At 38.7% G+C, this 20,266-nt stretch overlaps 2 protein-coding genes across 8 annotated transcripts in view; both read left to right on the forward strand.

The window, feature by feature from the left end:
• LOC100448218 (large ribosomal subunit protein uL30m) overlaps positions 1-20,266 on the forward strand; it is a 178,491-nt gene that overhangs the window by 64,278 nt on the left and 93,947 nt on the right. For 6 of the 7 annotated variants that reach the window (XM_054547323.2, XM_054547326.2, XM_054547324.2 and 3 more), the window contains 2 exons: positions 4,320-4,466; positions 4,679-4,752. In XM_054547323.2, the coding sequence (XP_054403298.1) occupies positions 4,320-4,466; positions 4,679-4,752 (221 nt within the window). Of the gene's footprint in view, positions 1-4,319; positions 4,467-4,678; positions 4,760-5,135; positions 5,313-20,266 lie in introns of those variants that run through there. The other variant, XM_054547329.1, reaches the window with a different exon arrangement.
• Positions 4,679-20,266, forward strand: part of LYG1 (lysozyme g1) — a 158,305-nt gene continuing 142,717 nt past the window's right edge. Inside the window, exon 1 of the mRNA XM_063713366.1 lies at positions 4,679-4,752. The gene's annotated coding sequence lies outside the window, so the exon portion shown is untranslated. The remainder of the gene's footprint in view (positions 4,753-20,266) is intronic.

Consider the following 20,266-nt stretch of genomic DNA (forward strand, 5'->3'; position numbering starts at 1 on the left):
AGGATCACTTTAGCAAGAGGTCAAGGGTGTAGTAAGCCATGATCGGATCAGTGCACTCCAGCCTGGGCAACAGAGTGAGACCTTGTCTCAAAACAAAATGAAATCTTTTTTATTTTTCAAGTCATTGTCTTTCCACTGCTATTCTTTCCACAACTATATTGTCTTATATCTTTCCATGTTTCTTACTCTGTATTTCTGGAAGGATAGATAGAAATGTTGGCATTCATTTAAAATATGCAAGGCTAGACAGAGGCAGGAGAATAACACACACTGGGGCCTGTAGGGGGCGAGTGGAGGGAGAGCATCAGGAAAAAGAGCTAATGCATGCTGGGCTTCATACCTAGGTGATGGGTTGATAAGTGCAGCAAATAATGCAGCAGATTGCCATGGCACACGTTTACCTATGTAACAAACCTGCACATCCTGCGTTTGTGCTCTGGAATTTTAAATAAAATAAATGTGCAAGGCAGTGGTTTCGATCATCAACTGTGATAAATGTGAAAACCTTTAAACCTCATGAAAATAGCCCCTGACTATCTTTTTTTTGTTGTTGTTTTTTTTTTTTTTTTGGAGACGGAGTCTCGCTCTGTCTCCAGGCTGGAGTGCGGTGGCGTGATCTCAGCTCACTGCAACTTCCACCCTCCGGGTTCAAGCGATTCTCCTGCCTCAGCCTCCCGAGTAGCTGGGATTATAGGCATGTGTGACCATGCTTGGCTATTTTTGTATTTTTAGTAGAGAAGGGGTTTCACCATGTTGGCCAGGATGGTCTTGATCTCCTGACCTCATGATCCACCCCCCTTGGCCTCCCAAAGTACTGGAATTACAGGCGTGAGCAACCGCGCCCGGCCCCTGCCTCTCATCTGAACTTACTCCTTTGTTCTCCTGTATTCTCAACTGGTTTCTAGACATTGCTACTTGGATAACATAGGTATTTCAAGTTCATATCCAAAATTCAACTCATCTTACTTTCCCTCCAAACAACCAAATAAAAAAGAGGGTGCATCTCTTCTATTAGTTATATCAGTTAATGCTACCATCCTCTATCTGATTTCCCAGACTAGAGACATCTGAATCAAGCTCAGCCTCCCTCTTCTTCACCCAATACAAATCCATCTGTATTACTGCCCAGAGTTCCCATATCAGTCCTTTTTCTGTTACAGCTACTGTAGTTCAGGCTCTTAAACCATGGTCATAAGTGCCTCCTAACTGGGTTTCCTTGTATCAGTCTCTATCCCCAGTTGGTTTTATTCTCAGGTAAGAGTTTTCTTTGCAAATCTCTTAGAAACATGGTCCTACTGGTTCTAACCTTCATTAATTTTGTATCCCCAGTGGTAATTTCTAAAGGCTCAACATAGACGCACATAGTTTAACTTCATCCCCTGCATTACTTTTCATGCTTTTTTCTATATTAGCTACCCTGAACCACTTGCCTTTCCAAAATATTTTGTGCTCCTTCATACTGTTCCTTTAAATATTCTCACCTTTCTTTAGTGCACCTACCCCTTCCTGTGATCTCCACCATCCTTCTCACCCTAATCTCTTCAAAATCCCTAGAAAAATATCAACAAGCAAAACTCACCAAAAAAATGCTCTTAATCTTACCCACCCCGAGATAACTGCTGCCAACTCCTTCCACATCCTTGTTTGTTGTATGTTTAATTTTTTTCTTTTAGACTAGTCAAGTGCAGTAATGAGGAGGAAAGAGTAGAATAAGGAGTTCAATCTGTGTTGTATGTTTTAAGATGTGATTCATCTCATATGAATCAATGCTTCTCTAGCTGCTCTCTCTGTCTAGTAATATAATATGAATCTCTCACTGTATACATTTTTTTTTTAAGCTCCGGTATACATGTGCAGAATGTGCAGATTTGTTACATAGGTATACATGTGCCATGGTGGTTTGCTGCACCTATCAACCCGTCATGTAGGTTTTAAGCCCTACATGCATTAGGTATTTGTCCTAATGGTCTCCCTTTGCCCCCGACTCCCCGTGTGTTCTCATTGTTCAACTCCCACTTATGAGTGAGAACATGCGGTGTTTGGTTTTCTGTTCCTGTATTAGTTTGCTGAGGATGATGGCATCCAGCTTCATCCATGTCCCTGCAAAGGACACGATCTCATTTTTTTTATGGCTGCATAGTATTCCATGGTGTATATGTACCACATTTTCTTTACCCAGTCTATCATTGATGGGCATTTGGGTTGGTTCCATGTCTTTGCTATTGTAAGTACTGCTTCAATAAACATACATTTGCATGTGTCTTTATAGTAGAATGATTTGTATTCCTTTGGGTATATACCCAGTAGTGGGATTGCTGAGTCCAATGGTATTTCTGGTTCTAGATCCTTGAGGAATCACCACACTGTCTTCCACAATGGTTGAACTAATTTACATTCCCACCAATAGTGTAAAACCACAAAAACCTTAGAAGAAAACCTAGGCAATACCATTCAGGACATAGGCATGGGCAAGGACTTCATGTCTAAAACACCAAAAGCAATGGCAACAAAAGCCAAAATTGACAAATGGGATCTAATTAAACTAAAGAGCTTCTGCACAGCAAAAGAAACTCGCATCAGAGCGAGCAGGCAACCTACAGAATGGGAGAAAAATTTTGCAATCTACTCATCTGACAAAGGTCTAATATCCAGAATCTACAAGGAACTTAAATTTACAAGAAAAAAACAAACAATCCCATCAAAAAGTGGGCAAAGGAAATGAACAGACGCTTCTCAAAAGAAGATATTTATGTGGCCAACAAACATGAAAAAAAGCTCATCATCACTGATCATTAGAGAAATGCAAATCAAAACCACAGTGAGATATTATCTCACGCCAGTCAGAATGGCGATTATTAAAAAGTCAAGAAACAATAGATGCTGGCAAGGCTGTGGAGAAATAAGAATGCTTTTACACTATTTATATTTCTACAAAACTGTTTTTAATCATTGAATAATATTCTTTTTTATTAAAATACCATCTTTTTGGGGGTCAATTTTTTTTCTCAATCTGATTCCCCAGAGGTATGACTCTTGATCTAATGTCTTTGAGACCTTTGTATATATTTTATATGAGTCTTAGAAACAGTATTTATAGAATATATCACATATGCACACTCATGTATTTGGTACAGATGATGCACATAACAGCTTACAACACATAATTGTGTGGACATTTCTTTTTGATTTTTGGCTGAAGAATATATTATGGCCATCATTCAATGTGAAGACCTGCAAAGATAGTAAACCTCATTCATTTTAATGGTAGTATTGTATCCTATAGGATATATCAGAATTTGTGTATTTGCGCCAGGCGCGGTGGTTCACGCCTGCAATCCCAGCACTATGGGAGGCCGAGGCAGGCGGATCACAAGGTCAGGAGTTCGAGACCAGCCTGGCCAACATGGTGAGACCCTGTCTCTACCAAAAATAGAAAAATTAGCTGGGCATGGTGGTGCACGCCTGTAATCCCAGCTACTCGTGAGGCTGAAGCAAGAGAATCGCTTGAACCTTGGGGGCGGAGGTTGCAGTGAGCTGAGATCGTGCCATTGCACTCCAGCCTGGGCAACAGAGCAAGACTCCATCTCAAAAAAAAAAAAAAGAATTTGTGTATTTGTACCATTTTACTTAGTTTTATTATTAATCATTTTATTTAGAATGGATGCATCATAATGTTATCATAGTGAGGAACATGATTGCCTTTAAATTTCTCAGTGTTACAAATAGTGTTAGAATACACATCCTTATTCGGTACATTTAGTGTACTTATTATTCGTACATTTTGTGTACTTAGAGGAGTGTTTCTGTGGCATAGTTTCTTAGAACCTTTTGATTCTTAGATAATTAATTCAAATATTAGCTCTGTGGAGCTGTTTCTGATCCCTCATAGGCAGAGTTCATTAGTCATTTGCCTGTATTCTCATAATACTTTGTAGATTCTTTTTATTATACTTAGGTTTTATTTTCATTTTTAATTTACACGTTTGTTTTCCCACTTGATAGTCAGCTTTTCACCTGAGAGTAGGGAGGGAAGAGGATGCAGCCCAGTGCCCAGCTCATAGCAGTGCTTACAGATTCTCCTGGCATTTATATTATTTAGTGTCATCTGGTTGCTCCTGCTTTGTTCTACAGGTTAAACTCCATCTATCTGCATAATCAGACTGATAGGAATGTTCAATTTGAGGTTGAGGATTACATGATGATTAAGGATGAGATAATTATGTAGTTGTGTATGTGTATGTGTCTTTTAAGAAAAAATGGGAGGTACACAGAAACAGTGTAAGTTGGAAATTTACCATTTATAATTCTTTCCTTTCTAGGTGTTTCAGGCCTCACCTGAAGATCATGAAAAATATGGTGGGGATCCACAGAACCCTCATAAACTGCATATTGTTACCAGAATAAAAAGTACAAGAAGACGTCCATACTGGGAAAAAGATATAATAAAGATGCTTGGATTAGAAAAAGTATGCAGTTATTTTAATCATCTTTAGTGTTGTTTACATTTGCTTTAAATTTTATGCTTTGAAAACTTTGCGGTATATATTTATTGTTTATTTTGTATTAATTTATTTATAAATTCGGCTTAGAATGAACCTTCAATTTAACATTTTACTGAAACGTGGAACTCTGCTTTTCAGATTGATTGATAACATTGCTTTGTTGTTGTTGTTCACAGGTGCATACCCCTCAAGTTCACAAGAATATCCCTTCAGTGAATGCAAAATTGAAAGTGGTTAAGCATTTGATAAGGTTTGTTGTTTCTTCTCAGCTCTTTTTAAAATGTATTGCCTAGTGTAATTCTAAATGCATTTTTCTGTCTTTTTTGTTAATGTTCTGAAAAAAACTTTTAAAAAACTAAAATTTTTTTTTTAATTGTCACATAATAATTGTACATATTTATGGGGTACATAGTGACGTTTCAATATATATAAAGTATAGTGATCCGATCAGGGTAATTGGCATATCCATCATCTCAGACATTTATCGTTTCTTCATTTTGGGAACATTCAACATCCTCCTCCTAGCTATTTGAAACTATGTGTTATTGTTAACTGTAGTTACCCTGCGGGGATATAGAACACTAGAACGTATTCCTCCTATCTAAACACATTTTCTTGTGTCACAAAATCAAGCCCTTGAAGTTGCCACAAGGACTTCCAACAGAGGAGAACATGTCTAACACGTGCCTCAAAAGCACTGGGGAGTTAGTAGTGCAGTGGCATCTGAAACCTGTGGAGCAGAAAGCACATGAGTCCTAATGCCCCAGCAGCTTCCATTTGGAAAATGCAAATTGTTTTTATTTAAAGATGGTGAGAAAGTGTTTTCATTCAAATATGTTTTCAAAACCATTTTCAGGCCGGGCACGGTGGCTCACCTGTAATCCCAGCACTTTGGGAGGCTGAGGCGGGCGGATCACCTGAGGTCAGGAGTTCAAGACCAGCCTGACCAACATGGAGAAACCCCCATCTCTATTGAAAATACAAAATTAGCCTGGCGGGGTGGCGCATGCCTGTAAACCCAGCTACTCAGGAGGCTGAAGCAGGAGAATTGTTTGAACCTGGGAGGCAGAGGTTGCGGTGAGCTGAGCTGATGCCACTGCACTCCAGCCTGGGTGATAGGATAAGACTCCATCTCAGGGGAAAAAAAAATTTTTTTTCACTGACTAAACCTGCTGCAGCTCTTTTTTACTACAGACTTGGAGATTTTAGTTTAATTTGGTTTAATTCTCTGTCCTTTCCCTTTCACTCTTTCACTCCAAAACGGGTAAGAATGGCATTGTTTGAACATCTACATTTGGGTCTACTGCCACCTTAGCAAGCCTCATCAACCATTTTATAAAAATTGCGTTATTGTTGTTGTTGTTGTTTTTGAGACACGGTCTTGCTCTGTCGCCCAAGCTGGAATACAGTGGCATGATTTCAGTTCACTGCAGCCTCAACCTCCCAGGCTCAAGTGATCCTCCCACCTCAGCCTCCAGAGTAGCTAGGACTACAGGCAGTGTGCCACCACACCCAGCTAATTTTTAAAAGTTTTTTCATAGAGGCAGGGACTCACTATGTTGTCCAAACTGGTCTCAAACTCCTGGGTTCAAGCCATCCTTCCGCCTCAGCCTCCCAAAATGCTGAGATTACAGGCATGAGCCACTGTACCCAGCCAAAATTATTTTCTTTTTTAAGTGAATTCAACAATTTCTGTGAGTGGCTCTTTGCATGAACACTGTGCAATGTGTTGGAGAAATCCACAGCTGACCAAAACATGGTCCCCACCTTTTGGAGCTTACAGTCTGTTCTGGGGAACAGAGATTCAGCCAAAGTCAAGAAACACTGGATGCCAGCTAGATTATCTGTTTTGTGCTTTAGTGTCTATAAGTACATATGTGGATATGGGTTTATTTTATCCCTAAATTTGGTACCAAACCAGCATTTAATATCTAATTATAAATCTAATTTGGCCTAAACTTTATTATTGCACACTGCCTGAACAAAACATATTTGTCTCTATGTAAATTTTTTCCTCATGGAACAAGGGTGTGAAATGAAAATACTTTAGGATTCATTCAAAAACAGACTATTCTGTTTTCAGCTTCAGAATTGTTCTTTGAATCCTAAGGAACCTCTGTCAACAGTTGAGGTTGCTATTGAAAAGAAAAAAGAAGGAGGCAGAAATCTCTCAGGGAGAATTATTTCCTTTTTTTTCTATTTCAGATACCTGGAGGGGTGGGGAGAAGTAAGAATTGTAAGGGAGGTTCAATAGTGGGGAATTCTGTGACAGCTGATTGAAGATGATGATGAAGAACCTCTGCATTCTAGTTACCCTTTGCTTTCCTTTGCCTCTTGTAAAATTTGGCTTGGCAACAATGGCATTGTCATGCTTATTGTCCCAATATCCATCCTGTCGTAGATCTTAATGTTTTTGATCATTGCATTAAAGTGGAAGTGCCACCCACAGTGAAACCAGATCCCATTAATAAATAAGGTTAAAGGCAATTGCAGTTTTAATTCCATAGTTATTGAATATCCAATGTGTGTAAGGCCTGGAGGGGAGCCAAAGGACACTAACTTCTAAGAGCGCCATCTAGTTGGAGAGAAACCTGTGTGCCACAACATACAGTGTCCTTGCCTATGTGGGGTTGAAGACGTCTGTGAAAATAAAGCAGCCTCTGCTAATTTAGTGCCATCTCTTTTACTGTGCTAATTTTTTTTTCTTTAGAGACAGGGTCTCACTCTGTCGCCCAGCCTGGAGGGCAGTGGTGTGATCATAGCTCACTGTTCCCTCCAACTCTTGGGCTCAAGTGATCCTCCCACCTCAGCCTCCTGAGTAGCTAGGACTACAGATACACGCCACCACTCCCGGCTAGTATTTTTTAAAATGTTTTGTAGAGCCAAGGTGTTGCTATGTTGTCCACACTCATCTGGAGCTTCTAATCTCAAATGATTCTCCTGCCTCAGCCTCCCAAAATGCTGGGAATACAGGTGTGAGCCACCACACCTGGCCTTACTGTACTAATATTAATATTGTGTAAATTGGGGAAAATACCGTGGTTAATTTTTACTCAAACAGTAAGAAAGTTTGAGTAACTAATTTTAACCTCAACAGCCCATAGCTGGAAGAGGGGATCTAAATGTTAAGTTGAATATTTAGAAATAAAAGTGTCTGCAAGAAGAAAAGTCTTTAGTGAAAATATGGGCATAGGCCAGTGGCATTAGCTTTCTATTGCTGCAGAACAAATTACCACAAACTTAGCTGCTTAAAACAACACACACTTATTGTCTCACAATGTTTGTGGGTCAGAAGTCTAGGCATGGCTTAGCTGGGTAGTCTGCTTAGGATCTCAATGCTGGAAAAACGTGTCTGGCCAGGTGCTCATTGTAGCCTTGACAGGGAAGGGATCTGCTCCCAAGCACTCTCAGGTTGTTGGCAGAATTTGTTTCCTTATGGCTGTAGGATTCAGGGCAAGTTGCTTCTTCCAAAACCAGCATTGGAGACAGACTAGCAAGATGGGCACTACACTCTTAGATAATCAAATAAATGCAGTCATGTGCCTCGTGTCACCTTCTTTCCATTCCATTCATTAAGAACAAGTTGCAGTTCCTACCTACACTCGAGAAAGGGAGGAATTACACAGAAGTGTGACCACAAGGAGGCAGGGCTCATGGAGGCCTCCTTAAAGTCCCCCAGCCAAGCCTGAAAAGTCAATCCTGGACCTTATCATAGTGGCTGTGTAGTTTAGAAGGGTTCTTCAGATTGGTATTCCTTTGCCTCATATCAATTCAAAACCTTATAAGGGCTTATTCCTCGGTCTTGACTTTCTGTCTTTGAGGATTGCTTTGTTTAGTGTCACCTGCCTTCTTTCAGGAGGTTTTGCCTGGCATCTGGTGGTGACCATGGCCTTTGGTCAAGCTCAATAGATAGTCACCCAAACACTACCTTTAAGGACCACTGCAGTTCTCTTAGGGTCTCCTCAATCTAAAATTGTACCTCTTTCAGGCCAAACATCTATTTTCTTCATTTTTTTTTCTCATAAGAATGCTAACTAGTATGCCTATTATCTAACTGGCACAGTTTCACCAAGGACAATTTGGAACTGCACAGGCCATTTTAGGGAGCTTTTGACATGAACAAGATTGCTTCTTTGGGAGGTACCTTAAAACAAAGAGCAAAGAAACTTCTATGTGGAAATTGTCTTGTTTTTCTAAAAATGAGATAATTTTGCTTAACATAAGTAGTATCCCTTCCTTCCTTTCCATACTTTGGGGATTAATAAGTACTAGCTTTTTGATCACACAACTTGATAAACTTTTCAAGGGTCCAAATTACTGTCTAAACCATTTGCCACTCTTTGTGTATATTTGTCAAAATCTGCTTTTCTATATCAAAACTTTTCTCTCAAGACCTGAGGGAATTAATTAATAAGGAATCCTTGGAACACTGGAAATTCTAAAATAAGAGTCAGATATAAAACACTGGTCACTAAAATTCTTACCTTTATATATTAGAATGGCAATCAATTAACAAACTGAAAATGTCTTTGGATATTATTTCTGTTTATTTTTTGCCTCCAAATTATTAAAATGACATGAAATAAGTGCTGAAGAAGAAAAATAATTCATTTCCTGTTCTCTAGTTTTCTTTATTACCTGGAAAAAAAGAAAATTTGTTGATCACTTTAAAGATAATATAAACAGCTGAGCATGGTGCTACATGTCCCTACAAAAGGACATGAACTCATCATTTTTTATGGCTGCATAGTATTCCATGGTGTATATGTGCCACATTTTCTTAATCCAGTCTATCATTGTTGGACATTTGGGTTGGTTCGAAGTCTTTGCTATTGTGAATAATGCTGCAATAAACATACGTGTGCATGTGTCTTTATAGCAGCATGATTTATAGTCCTTTGGGTATATACCCAGTAATGGGATGGCTGGGTCAAATGGAATTTCTAGTTCTAGATCCCTGAGGAATCGCCACACTGACTTCCACAAGGGTTGAACTAGTTTACAGTCCCACCAACAGTGTAAAAGTGTTCCTATTTCTCCACATCCTCTCCAGCACCTGTTGTTTCCTGACTTTTTAATGATTGCCATTCTAACTGGTGTGAGATGGTATCTCATTGTGGTTTTGATTTGCATTTCTCTGATGGCCAGTGATGGTGAGCATTTTTTCGTGTGTTTTTTGGCTGCATAAATGTCTTCTTTTGAGAAGTGTCTGTTCATGTCCTTCGCCCACTTTTTGATGGGGTTGTTTGTTTTTTTCTTGTAAATTTGTTGGAGTTCATTGTAGATTCTGGATATTAGCCCTTTGTCAGATGAGTAGGTTGCGAAAATTTTCTCCCATTCTGTTGGTTGCCTGTTCACTCTGATGGTAGTTTCCTTTGCTGTGCAGAAGCTCTTTAGTTTAATTAGATCCCATTTGTCAATTTTGGCTTTTGTTGCCATTGCTTTTGGTGTTTTAGACATGAAGTCCTTGCCCATGCCTATGTCCTGAATGGTATTGCCTAGGTTTTCTTCTAGGGTTTTTATGGCTTTAGGTCAAATATTTAAATCTTTGATCCATCTTGAATTAATTTTTGTATAAGGTGTAAGGAAGGGATCCAGTTTCAGCTTTCTACATATGGCTAGCCAGTTTTCCCAGCACCATTTATTAAATAGGGAATTCTTTCCCCATTTCTTGTTTTTGTCAGGTTTGTCAAACATCAGATGGTTGTAGATGTGTGGTATTATTTTTGAAGGCTCTGTTCTGTTCCATTGGTCTATATCTCTGTTTTGGTACCAGTACCATGCTGTTTTGGTTACTGTAGCCTTGTAATATAGTTTGAAGTCGGGTAACATGATGCCTCCAGCTTTGTTCTTTTCGCTTAGGATTGTCTTGGCAATGTGGGTTCTTTTTTGGTTCCATATGAACTTTAAAGTAGTTTTTTTCCAATTCTGTGAAGACAGTCATTGGTAGCTTGATGGAGATGGCATTGAATCTATAAATTACCTTGGGCAGTATGGCCATTTTCATGATATTGATTCTTCCTATCCATGAGCACGGAATGTTCTTCCATTTGTTTGTGTCCTCTCTTATTTCCTTGAGCAGTGGTTTGTAGTTCTCCTTGAAGAGTTCCTTCACATCCCTTGTAAACTGGATTCCTAGGTATTTTATTCTCTTTGAAGCAATTGTGAATGGGAGTTCACTCATGATTTGGCTCTCTGTTTGTCTGTTATTGGTGTATAAGAATTCTTGTGATTTTTGCACATTGATTTTGTATCCTGAGACTTTGCTGAAGTTGCTTATCAGCTTAAGGAGATTTTGGGCTGAGACAATGGGGTTTTCTAAATATACAATCATGTCATCTTCAAACAGGGACAATTTGACTTCCTCTTTTCCTAATTGAATACCCTTTATTTCTTTCTCCTGCCTGATTGCCCTGGCCAGAACTTCCAACAGTTGAATAGGAGTGGTGAGAGAGGACATCCCTGTCTTGTGCCAGTCTTCAAAGGGAATGCTTCCAGTTTTTGCACATTCATTATGATACTGGCTGTGGGTTTGTCATAAATAGCTCTTATTATTTTGAGATACATCCCATGAATACCTAATTTATTGAGAGTTTTTAGCATGAAGCGTTGTTGAATTTTGTCAAAGGCCTTTTCTGCATCTGTTGAGATAATCATGTGGTTTTTGTCTTTGGTTCTGTTTATGTGATGGATTACATTTATTGATTTGCATATGTTGAACCAGCCTTGCATCCCAGGGATGAAGCCCACTTGATCATGGTGGATAAGCTTTCTGATGTACTGCTGGATTCGGTTTGCCAGTATTTTATTGAGGATTTTTGCATCGATGTTTATCAGGGATATTGGTCTAAAATTATCCTTTTTTTGTTGTGTCTCTGCCAGTCTTTGGTATCAGGATGATGCTGGCCTCATCAAATGAGTTAGGGAGGATTCCCTCTTTTTCTATTGATTGGAATAGTTTCAGAAGGAATGGTATCAGCTCCTCCTTGTACCTCTTCTAGAATTCAGCTATGAATCCGTCTGGTCCTGGACTTCTTTTGGTTGGTGAGCTATTAATTATTGCCTCAACTTCAGAGCCTGTTATTGGTCTATCAGGGATTCAGCTTCTTCCTGATTTAGTCTTGGGAGGGTGTATGTGTCCAGGAATTTATCCATTTCTTCTAGATTTTCCGGTTTATTTGTGTAGAGGTGTTTATAGTATTCTCTGATGGTACTTTCTATTTCTATGGGATCGGTGGTGATATCCCCTTTGTCATTTTTTATTGCGTCTATTTGATTCTTCTCTCTTTTCTTCTTTATTAGTCTTGCTAGCGGTCTATCAGTTTTGTTGATCTTTTCAAAAAACCAGCTCCTGGATTCATTGATTTTTTGAAGGGTTTTTTGTGTCTCTATCTCCTTCAGTTGTTCTCTGTTCTTAGTTATTTCTTGCCTTCTGCTAGCTTTTGAATGTGTTTGCTCTTGCTTTTCTAGTTCTTTTAATTGTGATGTTAGGTTGTCAATTTTAGATCTTTCCTGCTTTCTCTTGTGGGCATTTAATGCTATAAATTTCCCTCTACACACTGCTTTAGCTGTGTCCCAGAGATTCTAGTATGTTGTGTCTTTGTTCTCATTGGTTTCAAAGAACATCTTTATTTCTGCCTTCATTTCGTTATGTACCCAGTAGTCATTCAGGAGCAGGTTGTTCAGTTTCCATGTAGTTGAGTGGTTTTGAGTGAGTTTCTTCATCCTGAGTTCTAGTTGATTGCACTGTGGTCTGAGAGACAGTTTGTTATAATTTCTGTTCTTTTACATTTGTTGAGGAGTGCTTTATTTCCAACTCTGTGGTCAATTTTGGAATAAGTGTGGTGTGGTGCTGAGAAGAATGTATATTCTGTTGATTTGGGGTGGAGAGTTCTGTAGATGTCTATTAGGTCTGCTTGGGTGCAGAGCTGAGTTCAATTCCTGGATATCCTTGTTAACTTTCTGTCTTGCTGATCTGTCTAATGTTGACAGTGGGGTGTTAAAGTCTCCCATTATTATTGTGTGGGAGTCTAAGTCTCTTTGTAGATCTCTAAGGACTTGCTTTATTAATCTGGGTGCTCCTGTATTGGATACATGTATATTAAGGATAGTTAGCTCTTCTTGTTGAATTGGTCCCTTTACCATTATGTAATGGCCTTCTTTGTCTCTTTTGATCTTTGTTGGTTTAAAGTCTGTTTTATCAGAGACTAGGATTGCAACTCCTGCCTTTTTTTGTTTTCCATTTGCTTGGTAGATCTTCCTCCATCCTTTTATTTTGAGCCTATGTATGTCTCTGCACGTGAGATGGGTCTCCTGCATACAGCACACTGATAGGTCTTGACTCTTTATCAAATTTGCCAGTCTGTGTCTTTTAATTGGAGCATTTAGCCCATTTACATTTAAGGTTAATATTGTCATGTGTGAATTTGATCCTGTCATTATGATGTTAGCTGGTTATTTTGCTCGTTAGTTGATGCAGTTTCTTCCTAGCATCAATAGTCTTTACACTTTGTCATGTTTTTGCAGTGGCTGGTACGAGTTGTTCCTTTCCATGTTTAGTGCTTCCTTCAGGAGCTCTTTTAGGGCAGGCCTGGTGGTGACAAAATCTCTCAGCATTTGCTTGTCTGTAAAGCATTTTATTTCTCCTTCACTTTTGAAGCTTAGTTTGGCTGGATATGAAATTCTGGATTGAAAATTTTTTTCTTTAAGAATGTTGAATATTGGCCCTGCTCTCTTCTGGCTTGTAGAGTTTCTGCCGAGAAATCCTCTGTTAGTCTGATGGGCTTCCCTTTGTGGGTAACCCGACCTTTCTCTCTGGCTGCCCTTAACATTTTTTCCTTCATTTCAACTTTGGTGAATCTGACAATTATGTGTCTTGGAGTTGCCCTTCTCGAGAAGTATCTTTGTGGCATCACTGATTTTTTGAAGGGTTTTTTCTGTCTCTGTCTCCTTCAGTTCTGCTCTGATCTTAGTTATTTCTTGTCTTCTGCTAGCTTTTGAATTTGTTTGCTCTTGCTTCTCTAGTTTTTTTAATTGTGATGTTAGGGTGTTGATTTTAGATCTTTCTTGCTTTCTCTTGTGGGCATTTAGTGCTATAAATTTCTCTCTACCCACTGCTTTAAATGTGTCCCAGAGATTCTGTTACGTTCTGTCTTTGTTCTCGTTGGTTTCCAAGAACATCTTTATTTCTGCCTTCATTTTGTTATGTACCCAGTAGTCATTCAGGAGCAGGTTGTTCAGTTTCCATGTAGTTGTGCGGTTTTGAGTGAGTTTCTTAATCCTGAGTTCTAATTTGATTGCACTGTGGTCTGAGAAACTGTTTATTATGATTTCTGTTATTTTGCATTTGCTGAGGAGTGTTTTACTTCCAATTATATGGTCAATTTTAGAATAAGTGTGATGAAGTGCTGAGAAGAATGTATATTCTGTTGATTTGGGTTGGAGAGTTCTGTGGTCTGCTTGGTCTGCTTGGTCCAGAGCTGAGTTCAAGTCCTGAATACCTTTGTTAATTTTCTGTCTCAGTGATTTGTCTAATATTGACAGTGGGGTGTTAAAATCTCCCACTATTATTGTGCGGGAGTCTAAGTCTCTCATAGGTCTTTAAGAACTTGTTTTATGAATCTGGGTGTTCCTGTATTGGGTGCATATATATTTAGGATAGTTAGCTTTTCTTGTTGCATTGATGTTTTTACCATTATTTTGTGTCCTTTGCCTCTTTTGATCTTTGTTGGTTTAAAGTCTGTTTTATCAGAGATTAAAATTGCAACTCCTGATTTTTTTGTTCTTTCCATTTGCTTGGTAAATATTCCTCCATCCCTTTATTTTGAGCCTATGTGTGTTTTCGTACGTGAGATGGATCTCCTGAATACAGCACACCAGTGGGTCTTGACTATCCAATTTGCCAGTCTGTGTCTTTTAATTGGGGCATTTAGCCCAGTTACATTTAAGGTTAATATTGTTATGTGTGAATTTGATCCTGTCATTATGATGCTAGCTGGTTATTTGGCCCATTAGTTGATGAAGTTTCTTCATAGTGTTGATGGTCTTTACAATTTGTCATGTTTTTGCAGTGGCTGGTACCAGTTTTTCCTTTCCAATTTTAGTGCTTTTTTCAGAGATCTTGTAAGGCAGGCCTGGTGGTGACAAAAAATGTCCCAGCATTTGCTTGTCTGTGAAGGATTTTATTTCTCCTTCTCTTATGAAGCTTAGTTTGGCTGGATATGAAATTCTGGGTTGAAAATTCTTTTCTTTAAGAATGTTGAATATTGGCTCCCACTCTCTTCTGACTCGTAGCATTTCTGCAGAGATTTTCTCTTCATTCTGAAAGGTAGCTCTCCTGGGTGTCGGCTTCTTGGTTGACAAGAATTCTTGGTATTTTGGGTTGTTTTGTTTTTTGAGCTCTTTGAATATGTTAGATCACTGCTTTCTGGATTCCATTGTTTCTGCTTAGAAGTTAGCTGTTAATATTATTAGAGTTCCTGTGCAATTGACAAGCCATTTTTCCCTTGCTGCTTTCAAGATATTTTCCTTGCTTTCAGCATTTTTATAATGATGTGTCTGATTGTAGATCTCTTAGCCTTTATCCTACTTGCTTATTTAGCATGCTAAATATGAAGATGAAAATTTTCCTTGAAATTGATGAAGTTTCCAGCCATTATTTTTTCTTCTTTTCTTTTCTTTTATTTTATTTATTTATTTATTTATTTATTTTATTATTATTACACTTTAAGTTTTAGGGTACATGTGCACAATGTGCAGGTTAGTCACATATGTATACATGTGCCATGCTGGTGTGCTGCACCCATTAACTCATCATTTAGCATTAGGTATATCTCCTAATGCTATCCCTCCCCCCTCTCCCCACCCCACAGCAGTCCCCAGAGTGTGATGTTCTCCTTCCTGTGTCCATGTGTTCTCATTGTTCAATTCCCACCTGAGTGAGAACAGGCGGTGTTTGGTTTTTTGTCCTTGCAATACTTTACTGAGAATGATGATTTCCAGTTTCATCCATGTCCCTGCAAAGGACATGAACTCATCATTTTTTATGGCTGCATAGTATTCCATGGTGTATATGTGCCATATTTTCTTAATCCAGTCTATCATTGTTGGACACTTGGGTTGGTTCCAAGTCTTTGCTGTTGTGAATAGTGCCACAATAAACATACGTGTGCATGTGTCTTTATAGCAGCATGATTTATAGTCCTTTGGGTATATACCCAGTAATGGGATGGATGGGTCAAATGGTATTTCTAGTTCTAGATCCCTGAGGAATCGCCACACTGACTTCCACAATGGTTGAACTAGTTTACAGTCCCACCAACAGTGTAAAAGTGTTCCTATTTCTCCACATCCTCTCCAGCACTTGTTGTTTCCTGACTTTTTAATGAATGCCATTCTAACTGGTGTGAGATGGTATCTCATTGTGGTTTTGATTTGCATTTCTCTGATGGCAAGTGATGGTGAGCATTTTTCCATGTGTTTTTTGGCTGCATAAATGTCTTCTTTTGAGAAGTGTCTGTTCATGTCCTTTGCCCACTTTTTGATGGGGTTGTTTGTTTTTTTCTTGTAAATTTGTTTGAGTTCATTGTAGATTCTGGATATTAGCCCTTTGTCAGATGAGTAGGTTGCCAAAATTTTCTCCCATTCTGTTGGTTGCCTGTTCACTCTGATGGTAGTTTCTTTTGCTGTGCAGAAGCTCTTTAGTTTAATTAGATCCCATTTGTCAATTTTGGCTTTTGTGGCCATTGCTTTTGGTGTTTTAGACATGAAGTCCTTGCCCATGCCTTTGTCCTGAATGGTAATGGCTAGGTTTTCTTCTAAGGTTTTTATGGTTTTAGGTCAAACATGTAAGTCTTTCATCGATCTTGAATTAATTTTTGTATAAGGTGTAGGGAAGGGATCCAGTTTCAGCTTTCTACATATGGCTAGCCAGTTTTCCCAGCACCATTTATTAAATAGGGAATCCTTTCCCCATTGCTTGTTTTTCTCAGGTTTGTCAAAGATCAGATAGTTGTAGATATGCAGCATTATTTCTGAGGGCTCTGTTCTGTTCCATTGGTCTAGCCATTATTTTTTTTAATTATTTCTTCTGGTCCTTTCTCTCTCTATATCCTCTCCTTCTAGTACTATCATTATATGTAGGTTGGTGTGCTTAATAGTGTCCTATATTTTTCTGAGGTTTGTACATTTTTCTTCATTCGGCTTTTTTTTCTTCATCAAATTGCATAATCTCCATCAATCTTTTTCAAATTCATTAATTGTTTCCTGTGCCAGTTCAGAATCCACTGCTGAGACCCTCTGGGAAACCTTTTCATTTCAATTATTTTAATTTCAAGTTTCAGACATTCCATTTTGTTCTTTTAAAAAAATGATTTATATATCTTTTTTGATAATCTTTATTTCATGAGACATTGTCATCATATCTTCCTTTGCTTCATTAACCATGCATCATTAGGTCCTTGAACATATTTTTAATGCCTACTTTGAAGTTTTGATTGTTAAATATGACATCTGGTTGCTTGAAAATGTGTTCTTCTCAATCTTAGAAAATAAAGAATATGGCTAGGCATGGTGGCCTCATGCCTGTAATCCCAGCACTTTGGGAGGCTGAGGTGGGAGGATCACCTGAGGCCAGGAGTTTGAGACCAGCCTGGCCAACATGGTGAAACCATGTATCTACTAAAAAAAATTAGCCGGGCATGATGGTGCATGCCTGTAATCCCAGCTACTTGAGAGGCTGAGGCAGGAGAATCACTTGAACCTGGGAAGTGGAGGTTGCAGTGAGCTGAGATCGTGCCACTACACTCCAGCCTGGGCCACAAAGCAAGACTCCGTCTCAAAAAAAAAAAAGCTCACAAAACAATGCAGACAGTACCTCTTTTAGGTAAATATGCACTTTTGCACATATACATATGTATGTATAGTCAGTATAGCACAGACAGAAGTTCAGAAGGCTATGCCCCAAATGTTGTAAAAGATGTGTTCCTGTTCCACTCCTAGGCTTGACGGTAGAGACAGTTACTGCAGCACCCAGCTTCAAGCCATGTTACACAGTGGCCAAAGAGTAGCCTGACTGAGGTGAGGGAAATCTCGTCTGGTCAGAGCCCCAGACAGCTGACCAGCCTTCTCCGTGCTACCTGCTGGGCCCTCTCTGCTGGATAGGCTGGTCATGTCCCATCTACAGCACTTTCTTCCCTACTGAGGGGCCCTTTTAGGATGCCCCAGGGCCAACAAAATGCACCCAGTCATTTCTGTTCTAGAATGTGGCACCACATAAGACCCACACCCCAGTGCATCTCAACTCAAAGACCTGTCTGCTCACAAAGGCTGTGAAGAGAACAATATAACACTGGCCAAGCCTCACAAAGTGAGTGATTCAAACCTTCAAAATGTTTGTGTTTATCTATAAAAATGTCATTTTCAACCAGAGAGGTTGCAGTGAGCCGAGACAGCACCACTACACTCCAGCCTGGGCAACAGAGTAAAACCCTGTCTCAAAAAAAAAAAAAAAAAAAAAAAAGGAGGGGGGCAATTGTCTATTCATGTGCATAGCCCACTTTTTGATCAGATTGTTTCTTTCTTGCTGATTTGTTCAAGTTCCTTGTACATTCTGGATATTATTCTTTTATTGGATGCATCGTTTGCAAAGATTTTCTCCCACCCTGGGGGCTGTCTGTTTACTCTGATGATTATTTCTTTTGCTGTGCAGAAGTTTTTTAGTTTAATTAGGTCACTTCTATTTATCTTTGTGTTGCATTTGCTTTTGGGTTCTTGGAAATGAAGAGTTTGCCTAAGCCAATGTCTAGAAGGGTTTTTCCGATGTTCTAGAATTTTTATGGTTTTAAGTCTTAGATTTAAGTCTTTGATCATTTTGAGTTGATTTTTGTATAAGGTGAGAGGTGAGGATCCGGTTTCATTCTTCTACATATAGCTTGCCACTTATCTCAGCACCATTTTGTTGAATAAGGCGTTCTTTCCCCACTTTATGTTTTTGTTTGCTTTGTCGAAGATCACTTGGCTGTAAGTTTTGGCTTTATTTCTGGGTTCTCTATTCTGTTCCATTGGTCTATGTGCCTATTTTTATTCCAGTACCATGCTATTTTGGTAACATAGCCTTGTAGTATAGTTTGAAGTTGGGTAAGAACTCCAGATTTGTTCTTTTTGCTTAGTCTTGCTTTGGGTATTGTTAGAAATGCTTGTTCCCTGGTGTCCCAAAGAAATAGCACTTGAACATAAATTTAGTTATCTCAGCAAGGCCATTTTTACTTTCTGCAGAAAGGGTGCCCATTGCAGATGGAACAATGGTGAGAGCACACTTGAACACTTGAAGAAAGGAAAAGCAGACATGTTTATCTCTTATGCATTTGGGTTGTCCTTACTGCAGTGTCCTGCATCCATTGGCTGGAGCTGGACCTCACAATCTTAAACTGATACCCAATTTGCTAATAACCTAAAACTTTCCTAAATAGGTAAGTGCAAGGGAGAACAAAGAAGAGGAAGTTGCTTATGAAAGGTTTAAGGAAGCAATAACATTTCCAAATAAGGAAGGGGCATAAGCTATGAGCTAAGACTTGCCTGGGCCTGTCCAGACATGCCTGAGTAAGCCAAAGCAACTAACTGGGCTAAAGTGTATGAATAGTTGATAGGAGGCTTTAGAGTAAGGAACTGTTATTCCTAGTGTCTATTATTTTACTTTTAAACCAAGATGAGCTTTGAAGATGAACTTTTCTACTTTCTACAGTATGCTGGCTCTTTTTTAGTCACATATGAATTTTAGGATTTTTAGGATTTTTTTTTCTAGTTCTATGAAGAATGATGATGGTATTTTGATGGGAGTTGCCTTGAATTTGTATATTGTTGTTGGCAGTATGCTCATTTTTACAATATTGATTCTACCCATCCATGAGCATGGAATGTATTTCCATTTGTTTGTGTTGTAAATGATTTCTTTCAGCAGTGTTTTGTAGTTTTCCTTGTAGAGATCTTTCACCTCCTTGGTTAGGTATATTCCTAAGTTGTTTTTTTTTGGTTTGTTTTTTGGTTTTTTTGCTATTGTAAAAGGAGTTGAGTTCTTGATTTGATTCCGAACTTGGTCGCTGTTGGTGTATAGCAGTGATGATTTATGTACATTGATTTTGTATACTGAATTCATTTATCAGATCTGGGAACTTTTTGGATGAATCTTTAGAGTTTTCTAGGTATATGATCATATAATTGGCGAACAGTGACAATTGACTTCCTCTTTACCAATTTGGATGCCTTTTATTTCTTTCTGTTGTCTGATTGCTCTGGCTAAGACTTCCAGTACTATGTTGAATAGAAGTAGTGAAAGTGGGCATCCTTGTCTTGTTCTAGTTCTTAAGGGGAATGCTTTCAACTTTTCCCCATTCAGTAATATTGTCTGTGGGTTTGTCATAGATGGCTTTTATTACCTTAGGGTATGTCCCTTCTATGCTGATTTTGCTGAGGGTTTTAATGATAAAGGGATACTGGAGTTTGTCAAATGCTTTGTCTGCATCTATTGAGATGATCATGTGATTTTTGTTTTTAATTCTGTTTATGTGGTCTATCATATTTATTGACTTACGTATGTTAAACCATCTCTGCATCCCTGATATGAAACCCATTTGATCATGATGTATTATCTTTTTGTTATGCTGTTGGATTCGGCTAGCTAGTATTTTATTGAGGATTTTTGCAGCTATGTTCATCAGGGATATTGGTCTGTAGTTTTCTTTTTTTGTTATGTCCTTTCCTAGTTTTGG

This window comes from Pongo abelii, chromosome 12 (assembly GCF_028885655.2).
Source record: "Pongo abelii isolate AG06213 chromosome 12, NHGRI_mPonAbe1-v2.0_pri, whole genome shotgun sequence".
Classification (NCBI taxonomy): Eukaryota; Metazoa; Chordata; class Mammalia; order Primates; family Hominidae; genus Pongo; species Pongo abelii.